At 53.1% G+C, this 14,666-nt stretch overlaps 2 protein-coding genes across 6 annotated transcripts; both read left to right on the top strand.

The window, feature by feature from the left end:
- Positions 1–134: 134 nt before the first annotated feature.
- TIRAP (TIR domain containing adaptor protein) lies at positions 135–3,627 on the top strand. 3 transcript variants are annotated; one of them, XM_071768883.1, is made up of 6 exons: positions 135–303; positions 1,851–1,919; positions 2,006–2,073; positions 2,242–2,291; positions 2,456–3,043; positions 3,138–3,627. In XM_071768883.1, exons 4-6 carry the CDS (start codon positions 2,285–2,287, stop codon positions 3,179–3,181), a joined length of 639 nt encoding a protein of 212 aa, XP_071624984.1. In that variant the 5' UTR covers positions 135–303; positions 1,851–1,919; positions 2,006–2,073; positions 2,242–2,284; the 3' UTR covers positions 3,182–3,627. The 3 variants fall into 3 exon arrangements, with proteins under 3 accessions (XP_071624984.1, XP_071624982.1, XP_071624983.1); XM_071768881.1 differs by having other exon boundaries at positions 138–303; positions 2,222–2,291; XM_071768882.1 differs by having other exon boundaries at positions 193–331; positions 2,222–2,291.
- A 577-nt stretch (positions 3,628–4,204) lies between these two features.
- On the top strand, positions 4,205–14,508 carry DCPS (decapping enzyme, scavenger). Of its 3 annotated transcripts, none has more exons than XM_071768857.1 (7): positions 4,205–4,459; positions 5,072–5,240; positions 7,517–7,594; positions 8,389–8,534; positions 10,620–10,733; positions 13,568–13,678; positions 14,174–14,508. In XM_071768857.1, the coding sequence occupies exons 1-7, from the start codon at positions 4,220–4,222 to the stop codon at positions 14,438–14,440; spliced, it is 1,125 nt and encodes a 374-aa protein (XP_071624958.1). In that variant the 5' UTR covers positions 4,205–4,219; the 3' UTR covers positions 14,441–14,508. The 3 variants fall into 3 exon arrangements, with proteins under 3 accessions (XP_071624958.1, XP_071624959.1, XP_071624960.1); XM_071768858.1 differs by lacking the exon at positions 7,517–7,594 and adding an exon at positions 5,645–5,662; XM_071768859.1 differs by lacking the exon at positions 7,517–7,594.
- Positions 14,509–14,666: the final 158 nt, after the last annotated feature.

The raw sequence follows: 14,666 nt of genomic DNA, 5'->3' as shown, positions 1-14,666 counted from the left end.
GACGGGATTGGTCCACTGCCTCCACTCCCGCGCTTCCATTGGCTAAGAGGGGAAAGGGGGCGTGAGTGAGAGTGCCCGCCTTTGTTCTCGCGATGTTTCACATCCATATAATAAGCGGCAGGAGCTGACACGCCCCCAGTTGCGGCCCGGGCGGGGGCTGCGCGGTGTGAAACGTGCGGGGTGTGCGGGACCCCCGGGACCTCCTGGCCTCACCTCCCGTGTGCGGGGACACCTCCGGGACCCGCCACTCCCGAGGCGTTTCCTCCAGCGGTGCCTATGCAACGATGTCTGCGGCCCTGTGAGGTAGCGAGAGCGCGGCTGGACCGCCCGGGTGCTGTGCGGAGGAGTCTGGGGCTCCCCTGCCCCCCGATTCCCCCGTTACCCCGATCCTTCCCCTCTTCACCCCGATCCCCTCCGTCACCCCATCCCCCCACCCCAGCTCCTCTGCTGCCTTTGTTAATGGGAAGGGGGAGCTGAGGCAGGGGGGGAGGGTGGTGTTGCCCCTCAGGAACTTGGGGTCTTGGGGGGGCTGTTGACCCCCGGGGACACGGTCAGGGGTCTCAGGGGGGCGGCTGACTCACGCCCCCTCCTCTGGGGCAGGTCCGGGGCTGGGGTGTTGGTTTTTGGGGTGGTGACAGCAGCAGCAAAGTTTCCTCCCTCGGGCAGGAGAAAAGGATTAAGGGGAGGTGGCACCTGGTGATCCAGGGGCCTCCTGCTTGGTGCCTGGAGGAGAAGAAAGCAGCCGAGATGTGGGGGTGCCCCTTTGGGGTGGGTGCCCCTTTGGGGGGTGTTTGTTACCTCCCTGGGCACAGGCTGCCCTCATGCCCCTCCTGTTCCTCTCTCTGGCCACCCTGGTGTCCACGATGGGCAGAGGGGGGTGGGTGCCCACCAGGCACCTCCACCTGGAGCCTTCCAGGGCTCGTGGGTGTACTCAGTGGGAAGCCCTTGAGGACAGGGAGATATTTTGTATTTTCTACGGTGAGTGGTCAAGGCACTACAGAGGCCACCTCCTCACCCTCATCTCAGGTGGCTTTGGGGTTTCCTGCCTACAAATGTACGCCCCATCTGGGTCTGTCCTCTTGCCAGAGGCCACGGCCGAGTAGACGTGGAAATATCTGTGGAAAAAAGCACTGCCTGACAGCCACAGCCAGTTCCCAGCATCCCCTCAGGGTCCCCCAAGACCTCACCAAACCCCCTCAATACCCTACCAGACCCCCCTGAGGACTGACCTGGAGCCCCTCTCCCTCAGGCTGCTGTCCAGATCCCTCAGGAAGCAGCAGGGGTTGGTCCCTGCAGGGGGGGATGGAGGATGCAGGGGGGATGGAGGATGCAGGGGGATGAAGGCTCCGGGTGTTGGTGCCAGCAGGGCTGGTTTGTTGTGGAGCCAAAGACCTTTCCAGAACCAGTGTTTGGATCTGTGCTGCTTGGCCTGGGGTGGGGTGGGGCGAGGAAGAGGTGGAAGGGGAGGTTTTGGGTTTTTTTTTTTTTTTTTTTTTTTTTTTTTTTTTTTTTAAGGGGAAAACCTGAGGTTTGGTGACTGTAACTCCCAGGAGAGGCGGAGGTGGGAGCCTGGGGTGTTGGGTTGTACAAGGGGGGAGGAGCAAGGAGTGAGGTTGGGTGTGACGGATGTGGGAGGGGGGGGTTTGGCCAAAGCACCTCCCACAACTTCCTTGCCCGTGCTTCCGTCCTGCCCGGAGGGATCGGGAAGCTGAGGGAGCTGCTGGGTGTCCCAACCCCACCCCGAGGCTGCTGTTCATGGGGAACCACTAGGGCTGAGCCATCTCACTCGGGGGCTCATGAGGATCCAGGCCTCACCCAACCTCTTCTTCCTCCCCCCACAACTCCTCTAGGAAGCTCCTCACCAGGAGCTGATGCAGCCCCCTGCCCTGTTCCACCACTGCCGAGCTCCCACAGCACAGGTAGGCACCCCTCAAATTCCATCCCTGCTGCTCCTTCCCCGGGAAATTCTCCCCCATCCCACTGATCCCTGCTTCTTCTTCCACAGGATCCTTTCCCTGTCACCAGGAATGACGGGATCTCCTGCCTGTCACCTCTTGGCCTTGCTCCCTGCAGGTGTGTCCTCCAAAGCTCAACTTGACCTCAAAATGCTCCTTCCCAGCAAAATTTTGGGGAAGTGGATGCAAAAAACTCCTGACTGTGAGCACCCAGGCACTCCATGTCCCTGGATCACCCCTCCAAATCCTGCTCTCCCCGTTCCTAGGTTTTTACCCCGTTTTTCAGGAGAGGTCTCGGGCCAGCAGGGGGTGGCTGAGCAGTGCCTGCCATGGCTGGTGAGTTGGGTTGGTGTTTGGGTGGAGATGACCCCCCCAGCTCTGCCCCCTCCCCACCAACACACGGGGGGTGGTGACAGCCAAGGGTTTGTGGACCAGGCTGAGGTCCCACCTGGCAGTGGTGCTCACCCACCCCCCCAAACCCTCACCCTCTTTCCTCCCAGGCTGGTTTAGGCGTTTCCTGCACAAACCCAAGCCCAGCTCGGTGGAGAGCAGCCCCTCTGCTTCATCCCCACCATCCTCCTCCTCCTCCTCCACCCAGAGCTCCAGCTCCTCTCCCACCCCAGCCCTGGTGAGGTCCCTCCAGCCCTCCCCTGTCCCAGACATCAGCGCCGGGGGCAGCGCCCGCTGGGCCAAGAGCTACGACGTCTGCATCTGCCACAGCCCTGGGGACCTGGAGGTGGTGGAGGAGCTGGTGTCCTTCCTGGAGGGGCAGCCCCAGCGCTTCCGATGCTTCCTGCACCCGCGGGACGCGGCGCCGGGCGGGGCGGTGGTGACAGAGCTGTGTGAGGCTGTGCACAACAGCCACTGCTGGGTGATGCTCATCACCCCCGGCTTCCTCGGGGACCCCTGGTGCAGGTACCAGATGCACCAAGCCTTGGCCGAGGCTCCTGGGGGCAACGGGCGCACCATCCCGGTGCTGAAGGACGTGGAGAGGAAGGATTATCCCCGGGAGCTGAGGAACCTCTACTACATCTCCATGGAGCTGAAGGAGAAGAGCTTCAGGCAGATCCGGGACACGGTTGTGCGCTGTGAGTGTGCACGGGGGGTCGGGAGGCATCGGGTTTTGGGGTTGGGTTTGGAGGTGGTTTGGTTGCTGACACAGCTCCTGCTCTGCTCCCCCAGACCTCCAGGAGCTGTGCCGGGGATCCTGGAGCGGGATGGAGTAGAGGCAGGAGCAGGGTGAGGTGTCCCCACCCGGGTGCTGAGGTGTCCCCACCAGTGCTGCCAGCACCGGGTCAGGATGTGGCCACGTCCCAATGGCCCCTGGGGGGTGAAGCCCAGAATCTTGGAGCAGAGGATGAGGAGATCCTGACGTGGAACCAGCCACCTGTCCCCATGATGCCACCAACCCCCTGTTGATGCCACCACCACCCCCTCAGGGGCACAGGAGGAGTCCCTGCTGCTCACACCCAACACTAAGCTCCCATCTCTGGTGGCTCTGGGGGTCTTCAAGCTTCCCCTGAGATGTTCCCCCTGGGGTGAGGACAATTCCCAGGGGACTCACCTCCCCCTGGATGTCCCAGAGGTGACATTGCTCCTGTCCCATGGTGCTGGGCTGCCATGGTGCTTGGTGGTGCCTTTGTGACAATGAAAACTCAAATTTTATTTTTTTTTTTAAAAAGAAAACCAACTGTGGGGTTTTTGTGTTTGAAGTGAGACAATGCCTGAGTGACCCCACATGCAGAGCTTGGTCACTCACCTTCGTGGGAGGGTCTTGTGGGGTCCTGGACCCTGTCCCAGGGCGTTCAGGTGATGTGATGGGGGGTGCTGGGGGTGGTGGCACCCACGGGAGGAGGGGGGGGTGGGCACCATGAGGCTTACAGGGTGGTGGGGTCCTGTGATCATGGGGCTGGTGGGACCATGGGAGGTGGAGTAGGGGGGAGCTGGGGCACTGGAGCTTTAGGGGGAGTGTGGGGTGGGGGTGTCGGCCTTGGGATGGCGGGGCCGTGGGTCCTGTGCCCATGGGGGGGTGACCCGTGGGTCCTGTGCCTGTGGGGGGGGGTTCCCTGTGGGTCCTGAGGCCATGGGGTGGTGGCCCCGTGGGGTCCTGGCACTGGGGATCTGGTTCCCACTGGGTCCTGTGCCCGTGGGGTGGTGTCCCTGCGGGTCCTGTGCCCGTGGGTCCGTGGGTGGTGGCGGTGTGCACCTCCGAGCCGGCAGGGGGCGCTGTCGGGGCGGAGCGCAGGCGCGGTGCGGACGCAGCGATGGCGGAGGCGCTGCCGAGGGGGAAGCGGCGGCGGCCTCAGGAGGAGGAGAAGGAGAAGGAGGAGGAGGAGGAGGAGGAGGAGGAGGAGGAGGAGAAGGAGAAGGGGGCTGGTGGAGATACCCCCGGGGAAGGGACCAACAACACCAACACCCCCCTGCCCTTCCCCCTGGCACAGCTGCAGCTGCGGCGGGTGCTGCGCGAGTCGGCCAGGGACAAGGCGGTGTTCCTGCACGGCCAGGTACCGGGGAGCTGCGGGGACGGGAGCGGGGAGAGCCCCAGCAGGAGCCCCCGGGGGGACAGGCCAACCCCCCCTCAGGTGACAGGCCACCCCTCCTCCCTGCTCCTCACATCCCCCCTTCAGACTGCTCCGTCCCTTTTCTGCCCAAATCCCCCCGGGAAGCAGAACCCCCAGGGTGGAATCTCCATTCGCATTCCCAGCCGGGATGTTCTGTATCCATCCGAGTTGTTCCTTTGGGTTTTTTCTGTGCCAAGTTGCTGAGGGAAGGGGGGGGGGGGGGGGGTTGAATTTATCTCGCAAGAAAAATGCGAAGCCCCAGGTCTGTAAATTGGATAGGCAATCGGTAAAAGGGAAATTTGTAATAAATTTTGGAAGTTTTGTGGCTGGAGAAGTGTGAGAACCGTGGAAACCTCCTGGGCTCCTGGCTCCTGCATCCCCTGAGGCATTCAATTAATTAATTAATTTAATTAACTCCATTTCCTTAATTGCTGTGCATTTATTTTGGGGTGGGTGTCCGGAGGGGGAGGGGAGGGGCTACAGACTGGGAACATTTGCTGGTCCTCTGCAGCCAGCACTGGGTCTGCCGATTTCATCCCCCCCTTCTCCCTCCAGATCACCAACCCCTCAGGAGAGGGCACAGATGCTGTGATCATCCTGGAGAAGACTCCTTTCCGTGAGGAGAAGGTGTTGGAGCTGCTGAAGAAGCCCAGGAAGCTGGAGCTGCAGATGAGCAATGACATCTACAGCACCTACCACCTCTTCCCCCCCCCGGAGCTGAGTGGTGAGGGCTCCCACCAGCACCCCGGGGTGGGGGGCTCTGGTTTTGGGAGCTTGTGAGTCGTGCAGAGCCCCTCTTCTCCTCCCTCCCCGGCCTGGGAATCGGAGGTTTTGGTGTGACAACACCAGGAAAACACCACTGGGGGGGAGGAGGTGTCCGGGATAGGATTCCTCCTCCGGAAATCTGGGTGCTGGCAGCTCGCAGCCGTTCCCAGCAGGTGGCATTGCAAGCCTGAAATCCCCTGGGCCTGTCTGCTGCCTTCCCGCGGGGCTTTGCCGGGAAACTCCAGAGCAACACGGGTGGGATTTGGGATTTGTAGCAGATCCCGAGCCCCTCGCCAGGGTGGAAATCTGTGAAAGTCTCCCCGGTCTTTGCCAGTTCCATGCTGGGTCCTGTTTGTTTCACAGAGGCTGGAGCAAAACGAGGTGAATCTCTGTTCTCACCTCTTGGTTTTGGGGTTGTTTCTGGTGAATCTGGGTCTTCCCCCCTCCTGTTTTTGGGTTGTTTCTTCTCAGTGTGTCCTCTGCCCCACATGCAGACCAAACTTCAGGGTAAGTTTTGGTGCCATTCCTCCTGCAGGTCTGAACAGGAAAAAAGCCTCTGGCTGACTTTTGAAGTTTGCCTTTGTTTTATAGCTTTAAAGCTTGCTGTTTCAAGGCTGGTTTGGCAGAAAGATTCTTCCTTGAAAGCTCATTACCTGAGCAAACAGTTCCCTCCTCTTCTGGGAAGAGGAATTTCACTCCGTGGTAGCTCCAAGAGGAGATTTTGGGGACTGGGAGAGTGCTGGTCAGGAAGAGGAGCTTGTCAGTGTCTTGCTTGGCTCCTGGCCCCCTAGGCAATTAATTAACATTCATCAACCAGCTTAATAATGGGCAGAGTTCATCAGAAGGGGAACCCAAAGCCACCTGAGTCAGGAGAAGGAAATTTTGGAGCCAGGTGGCTGGTGCCAGAGTGTGTCTCCAGCCATCCTATCTGCCCAGCCAACCCCTGAGGTTTAAGTTAAGACCAATTTTGGGATGTTGTGTGCACCAGAGCCATGCTGGGGTAATTCAAGGGCATTTATCAGACCTTGGAGGAGTCTTTGCTTCCATAAGAAGAGCTCTGGATGTCTGGGGCCAAGCTGTGAGGGACCTGTCCAGGAGTGGGGTAGAAGTGGAACAGTGGGAGGATGAGACTGAAAGTTATGATGGTGAAGCTAAATAATTCCTGATTTTATATTCATAATTCCTCAGGGGAAGAGGCTGTGTGTCACTGGTTCAGGCTGCATGGAAGTGGCTCCCTGAGGAGCTGAAGGCAAAGCAGAGCTGTGCATGACAGGAAGGAGGAGAAAACAAAACTGAATTTTAAGAGTGCAATTGGGACCTTTTACTGCCCAATTCCTGGGCTTGCACCCCATGGTGGAGCTGATCAGGCAGATTACAATCCAATAGTTGGTTCCTGCTCATAAAAGGAAGTAAAAAACATCTCTGCCCCAGGGTGAAACCTGGAACCCCCCCCCCCTTTTTTTTTTGTTGTTTTTTTTTTCAGTTTCCCAGATTCAGCTGTGCCTTGTGGTTTTATTTTTTGTACCTTGGGTTGATTTTTTGGTCTCTTTTTTAGCAGAAGTTTTGTTTCTGGTCAGCCCAAGCTGGACAGGGCTGGATCACCTCCAGCTGCCTGGGTGAGCTTCCTGATGGGTTTTTCTCTACCTCTGTCTCCTCCTCACTCAGATTCCTTCAATTAAACCTTCTTTTTTATAACTCACCATCACAGAAAACCCACAATCCCCTCTCCAGTGGTTCCTCACCCTCATTCCAGGGGAGGTTTTGGCTGGATGTCCATGTGGAGGGGCTGCCTGGAGCAGGGAAATAATCAAAACTTATCCACAGCTTCTCCCCTCCCCACATCTTGTTTTCTAAACCTGTCCCTGGAAGGTTTAGGGTTTTTTTTAAAGCTTCCCAAGTGGCTCTGCCCACCACCCAAACTTGGGAAAGGTGCTTGAGGCTCTTCCAGAACCCACCCTAGCCTGGAGAGCTCTCTGCTGCACTCCCTGCTCTTGGTTTTTGGAGGAGAAAATTCCACTATGGAACTTTTCAACCTTAATCTGAATGTGAAAACTTATTTTATGCCTATTTTTCTCCCCCTGTGAGTGCTTTGCTGTTCCTAGGGAGCAAAGGAGCTACAGCCTTGTCTTTTTTCCCAGTTGTAGGGTGTTGGAGTTTTTTTTTGTTGTTTTTTGTTGGGGTTTATTTTTTCCCTTGAGTTCTAGCAAATTTTTCAAAGGTTCTTTTTTTTCAAAGAACTTTTGCTAGGTGACATCATTCTGCTGGGAGTGCTAACAGAGCCCTGGAAGCCAACCTCATGTGAACATGTGTATGGTGAGAAGCAAACCAGGGCTGCCCACATGGCTTTGCATTTTTTCATATTTCATCTTCCCAGAATTTTCCTGGGGATTTCATTAAGCTGGGCTTGGCCTGGAATGAAAAGGCAGAGTCACCCAGCTTAAAAAAAAAAAAAAAAAAGAGAGAGAGAAGAACTAGAAAACTAGGGAAAAAACCCACCCTAAGTCCTGGCTTTAGGAGGTTTAAATTCCATGTCTGGCTGGCACATAAAGCCTGGGGAGTGCAGCCGGGGCTTTTGTGACTCTGCCTGATTTGTTCTGCCTCATGGGTTTTTTTTTTTGTTTTCATCCCTCTTGCACTGCTGGCAGGGTCTCTGTCACTCATCCTCTCAGCCAAAAAGGGGGATTTTCCAGGTGTTTTACCACCCTGGGTAAGATTTCCTGCTGCCAGCTTGCCAGGTGTCCTGCCTCAGAAATTCCACACTTTTCACCTGGTTCTGCCACAGTGTTGCTGACAGCCCTCAAAAAGCGAGTGTGGGCAAAAAACCCACAACCTTTCAGACAGCAAACTCCTGGAAACTGGAAAGCCAGGTCCTGGCTGTGCTGTGGGCTCATCCCTGGTGGAGAAAAGCAGCAAGAGACTGGGAGGTTGGAGAATTTGTTTGGTTTTCCTTTTCCTCCCCCACCCTGCTGTTTTTAGTGCTATTGCTAAAAATTTTTCTAAAACATTTCTAAAAATGAGTTAGTGGGGCATTTCTGGACGGGAAAAGAGATTTACTGGGGAGGGAGGGAAGTCAGGTGGCTTTCATCTGTGAATGCTTTTGGTTCTAGAGATCAAAACCACAGTGGTGTACCCAGCCACAGAGAAACATCTCCAGAAATACCTGCGCCAAGAAATCCACCTGGTCCGTGAAACCTGGGAGGATTACAGGGACATAACCCTGCCCTTCATCCAGGCCCAGAGCTTCAGCACCCAGGTATGATGAGCTCCACAGCTTCACTCACCTCTTGGCTCTCCTTCAGCTGGCAAATGCCTCCTCCAAAACCCAGGCTGGAGGTGGAAGAGTGGAGTTGTTTGGCTTATTCGAGGCTATTTGACCTCTGAGGCAAGCTCAGCCCTGCTCAACTCTTTCTCCAAAGTGTCCTCAACCTTCTGGGACATCTGTCTCCATCTTGGTGGGAAATCATTTGCCTTGGAGATATCCCCAGAGTCTCCCTCTTCCAGGTTTCTGGCAGATTTTCCATTCTGAGGCATTCCTCCTCCTCCTCCTCTCCCAGGGTGGCTCCTGGGGCGTTGGTGCAGTCTGGGCTTTTGAAGAGCCCCTTGGGAAGGGGACAGCACAGATTGTTCCTGGATTCCTGCATCACAGCTCACTCCTTGGGCTTTGCCTGCAGCTCCTCCCTCAGCCCTTGGATCTGTATCCCACCCAATTTCAGTGTCCTCCTTCCAGGCAGCAGCAATGTAATTTTTTTTCCTTTTTCTCCATCATTTTGGACCATTCTTCTCTCCCCATCTTTCTTCTTTGGACTCAAATGCACATGCCTGTAGGGACTGATTCCATGCAGAAAGGGGAAGAAACCAAATCCTGGCTCTGATGAAGATTTAAAATTAAAAATTAAAAATACACCCCCTTGCCCCCTCCCCCCCAAAAAAAACCAACCCACAACCAACCCCAGATCATGTTTCCAACCTGCACAAAGGCCATCCCAGATCAAAGGAGGGAGAGGTTGGTTTTTCCCTAGATCTGTTCAGGTCAGTTCACAATGACTCTAAGTTTTGATGAGATTAATTCAAGTCTTGAGGGGTTTCTTGGATTTCTTGCCATTTTGTAGCCTTCAGAAGCTGCTTGAGCTTTTGCTCTCTGCCTCTTCCACCATGTGCTTGCCAGATTTCACCAGAAACATTGTGCTGGAGACCCTCAGAAATACCTGCTGAGGAATGGTGGTCAGCACAAGCTCAGTCCTTGACCTCTAGGATGTGAGAATGCAGCTCTGTGTCTTGATCCAATGGGTCTGGATGAGTGGAGAGAGGAAATGTGAAAGGGAACAGAATGGGAAAGAGACTACAGAGGAGCCTCTGTCCTCTGCTGGAGGGTGGGCAGATGGTTTTGGGCAGAACAGTTTGATTGTGGTGCCAGGCTCTGGGCATGTGCTGGGAGCAGCAAGGGCCTGGGTTTCAAATTCAGCTCCTTGGGGTGGTGAACTTCTTCAGGGCAGTGAGAGCTTGGCAAGAAAAAAAAAAAAAAAAAATTGAAATAAAATAACAACCCCAAAGGGCAAACTTGGATTTCCTGCTGAGCTTCTTGGACCCCTGTTCTTCCAGGGCTACACAGTAATCCTGTGCCAGGTTTCCCAAAAATCACTTGGAGAACCTAATCTTCTTGTTGCTAGGAAGAAAAGACCATAAATCAAAGCAAAAAAACCCCACCCCAGATCAAAGGAGGGAGAGGTTGGTTTCTCCCTAAAGATCTGTTCAGGTCAGTTCACAATGATCCTGAGTTTTGATGAGATTAATTAAATTCTTGGGGGATTTCTTGGATCTCTTGCCATCTTGTAGCCAAAACTCTTCTCTTAGATAATAATAATAATCTTGAGGGATAACCAGAGCAGAGATTAGAGGCAGTTTGGAGGCTGGAGCTCTAAGTACAGAAGAAGAGCAGCAAGTTAATTCCTAATTAACCAGAAAAACAAAGAGACCTCCATTGCCCAAGAACTCACAGGCCTGGTGAGTGAATTCTCCCAAGTTCTTTCCCCAAGGAAAGGTTTGGGTGCAACCTGGGAGGTCTTAAGGGTGAAACCTTTCACTGAAGTGCTCACAGTCCCCTGGAGTTTGTTGTTGGAGTGGTTTATGGATAATTAACTCCAAATGTGACCAGCCATGAAATTATTTAATCATCTTAAAATCAAGTCTGCAGGTGGGTTTTTTTTTAATTTACTTAATATTCCTCTTGCAGGGAATGTTCACTCAGCCGTGAGCTTGGGCTGAACCTGCCCGAGGTGCTGTTTGTTTGGGTTTTTTTCCTCCTGCTGGTTTCTCAGCCCCATGTTTCTCTCTCTCCCAGTGGGTTTACAACATCCTGGAGAAGAAAGCTGAGGCTGATCGGATCCTCCATGAAAACCCCGACCCTTGCGACGGCTTCGTGCTCCTCCCAGACTTCAAGTGGAATCAAAACCAGGTTGGTTTGCTCTGCTGCTCCTTCCCTTGGGAAAGGAAGGAGGTTCCCCTGTCTGAAGGGAATCCAGAGGAAAGGTTCTCCTGTGTCCTTCTGCTCCTCCAGAGATGTTGCCTATTAGCACCTGCTCATGTTGGAGGCTGCCAAGCTCAGCCTGTTCTCACCGGGTGATTTATTTCTTAGCTTGGCTTTCTCTGCCCTGGATTAGCCTGGGATGTGTTTGAACCTCAATCTCTGTCTCTTTGTTCCTGCTGGACTTGTTTGGGCTATTTCAGTTGGGTTTTTTTTTGTTTTGTTTTGTTTCAAATTTAGGTGCAAATGGTTGCTGCCATTAACTCTTCTCCACGCAATGTTAAACAGGTGGTGAGGAGCTTTCATGCAGCTGCTTAACCCCTTGGGGGGAGCAACCAGACTTTGAAACAGGGAAGTTTTTAAACCCAGGCTGTGATCCTAAATTTGAGAGGCTCCTCATTTCCTTCAGCTCTGCATTTCTGGGGGTGTTCCTGGGGAAGTGAAACTCCACACCTGCACCCCTTGAAGTTAAAAAAACCCCCAACACTCAGGTCCCCTTTGCATTTCTGATCTTCCAAATGCCTCTGGGGGTGGCAGGAAAGTTACTATATGATTAAAACTTAGAAATGAGAACTAAAAATGATACTTAGGGATCCTAAAAAGCCCCAGGAGGCTGCTCCTCCTTTGCTTTGAGCAGAGCCTCAGGGTTCATCCTTGTTCTACACAACCATTTTTGCAACTTGCATCATTACTGGAGGTGAATGGGTTAAAAATGGAGCTTTAGCTTTCTCTGGAGACCTGTTGTATCCCTGTCTGTCAGCCAGGATGGGCAGGGATGGTAGGATTTCTCCTGCACTGGTAGGATTTGTCTTCAGGAGAGGTTTCTCCAGGCTGCTCAACAGGATCTTCTTGATTTCTCCCCCTTCTCACCATCTCCAGCACGGGAGCAGTCATCCCTGCAGCTCATCCAGGACCTTCCCCTCCTTGCCTGTCTCTTTCCCAGGCAGTGGAGCCAGCATCCCAGCCAGATCTGTGACTTCTGCCTTTTAGCCAAGGAATTTCTCCTTGGCTGTGGCTGAACCTGAGGCAGAGCTGATCCCAGCAGCTCCAGTTCCTCCTGCTGCCTCCCACTGCGTCGGCCAGGCTGAGAAATTCCAGTTGGGAAAGGAGGCAAGAGCTCCCAGCAAGGACTCTTCCCAGCCTCTCTTCAACAGCCTGACCTTACACTAGCTCAGCAAATTATTTCAGGCAGATTTCAGGAAGATTCAGGAATTATATTGCAGAGATTTTGCATAGTGAGGGCTGCACGCTGGCAGCCTCCAGTTTCTGGGTGATGCATCAGCTTCTGCTGCCTAAACCTTCAGTTTCTTGGGTGGTTTGGATTTTTTTTCTTGTTTTTTTCTTAATTATTTTTACATTTTTATTAATTTTTTTTGGTGTGGTTTCTTTTTTCCCCTGCTTCTTTTGAGTTGGTTTCAAAGCCACAGGAGCCCCAAGGCGTTGCCTGAAATGGTGCCTGAAATGGTGAGATCACTGGGGGCCTTTTTAGAAATGGGGTTTCTTTGTTTCAAACAGCAATGTGCAGATGTTGTTCTAAGGAGATGAGATGTTTGCTTTTCCTCCTACCAACGAGCCCTGATCCAAAGAGGACAAGCAGATACTCCACTTGTTTTTTCCAGAGCTGTGCCAAGGGGCTGCTTTGGGAATCAAACCATCAGTGTCATCCCCATGCTGGAGGGGTGCAAGCAGCAGTTTGATGTTTCCAGAGGCCTTGTCAGGCTCCTTGAGAGCATCTTTTGGGCACCAACCAAATCATTTCCCAATAACCAGATGAGTTTCTCACAGCTTGGAAAAGATCTGCTGGGTGTCACATAGCTCAGCCCTTTGCTTTGCAGTGTTTCAAGTAGAAAGCCACTGACTGAGCTCAAGGAGAGGGGGATTTTTTTTATTATTATTTTTTTATTTTATTTTATTTTTTTTTTTTTTTAAGCTTAATGGTCCACAGCCCCACCTCTTGTTATACATTGAACTGGGTGATTGCTTCAGGTGGTGCCAAAGTCCCAGCTGAGAGCTGCTAAATGACCACGTTTTCCTTCATGCTGGGGTTGTCCTGTGACAGATGAAGTCTTGAAAATATTTGTAGAGCTATGGGAGTGGGAAGTGGCCTGGCTGTTGGCAGAGTGGAAAGAGAGGGAGCTTTTCACTCGGAAAAAATCCACAGTTGCAGTTTTGGCCACTGTGATTCACTATAAATCCTCCTCTGAGCCTGGAAATAAAACCATTCGCTTGCTCTGCAGAAAAGAGTGTGGTGCTGTGCCTGGGGAGGGGCTCCTGGCAGACCCCACATGGGTGCCTCAGTTTCCCCTGCCTAGCAGTAGGGGTGACAGCACTTTTCCTGCTCCCTTCAACCATGCTTGAGGTGCTCAGGAGATGTGAACCTGTAGAGTCAGAGAAAAAAAAAAAAAAAAAAAAAAAAATCTACTTTTAGAGCTGATGAGGTGTTTGTGGTCCTGCTGTGAATCACAGCTTTTCTGAGCAGCCTGTTGCATGCTGAAGATGTCCTTTTCCAGGTGAAGCTGCCCTTTCCTTCTTATTCCTGGAGGAAACTCCAGAACATGTCCTGAAATAACTCTGAGGTGTGGTGGGTTTGTGGGTGAGCACATCCCATACTGGGACATTCCTCCTCGTTTCAGCCAAACTTCAATTGAGCAGCAGGTAACCAGAGCCTGGAAAGCTGTGGTTGATGGGTCAGCTCCAAAACTCTGGATTTCATTCCTCTGCTCTTTCCATGCTCAACTTTGTCACCATCCTCCATCTCTCCTCAGCTGGATGACCTCTACCTGATAGCCCTGGTTCACCGCCGGGACATCAAATCCCTCCGGGACCTCACTGCTGAGCACCTCCCCCTGCTGAGGAACATCCTGCAGGAAGGCAAGGTCAGCACAAACCACAGGGGAGCAGGGCTTGTCCTTGTGCCACCTTCCAGGAACCTCCAACCTCACCTTGAGTTCCTCTCTCCCTTTCCATCCTTTTCACCACCAGCTGCGGGATTTTTTTTTCTTTTTTTCCGTGCTGTGCCGTTATCTTCTCTTTTTCCTTCCCTGCCTTAGAAAATTTGGAAAGTTAATTGCAGTGGGGGAAAGAGGAGGTTAATTAAGAGATTAGCCAGGGGATTGCAGCACTTTGCTGGGGCTCTTTGGAGCTTTAATTACACTGGCTGGTAACTGGAGCCCTGTAACCTGCCGGGGAGATAAGGGATGGAAGGGAAAATGATGCGAGTGGGGAGCACGTCCTGGCATGGAGAGAGAAAAATGGGGCAGCTGGAGGCATCTCCCTCCCCCTGAAATGGAGGAGGAAGATCACTCTCTGTGAAGTCTTCACTCTCCTGTGCCCTCTCTGGGCCTTGACCAGTGTTGTTTTTCCCTTCTCAGGAGGCCATCACGAAGCGTTTCGGGGTTCCTGGCTCCCAGCTGCGGATTTACCTGCACTACCAACCCTCTTACTACCACCTCCACGTGCATTTCACAGCCCTGGGCTATGAGGCCCCGGGCAGCTGGGTGGAGAGAGCTCACCTCCTGGCAGATGTGATAGACAACCTGCTCACTGACCCCAGCTACTACCAGAAACGGGCTCTGACCTTCGCTCTGCGTGCTGACGAGCTCCTCCTCAAGAAATTCCAGGAGGCTGGAAGAGTCTGAGTTTGGCAGAGGTGCTTTTGGATCTTTTTATTTTTAATAAATGCCCCTTTTTAGGTTTGTTTTATAAATTTTGGAGGGTTGTTTTGGTTTTTTTTTTTTTGTGCTTTTTTTTTTTTTAATTAATTGTTTATTTTTAAATTTTGTCCAGCTTGGGGCTGACAGCCTGTTGCCATGGAAACCAAATCTCCTCCACTCCATGAAACCCATGATTGAGTAACCCTTCATA

This window comes from Heliangelus exortis, chromosome 26, assembly GCF_036169615.1.
Source record: "Heliangelus exortis chromosome 26, bHelExo1.hap1, whole genome shotgun sequence".
Lineage (NCBI taxonomy): Eukaryota > Metazoa > Chordata > Aves > Apodiformes > Trochilidae > Heliangelus > Heliangelus exortis.
This window is presented reverse-complemented; position numbering and strand designations above follow the sequence as displayed.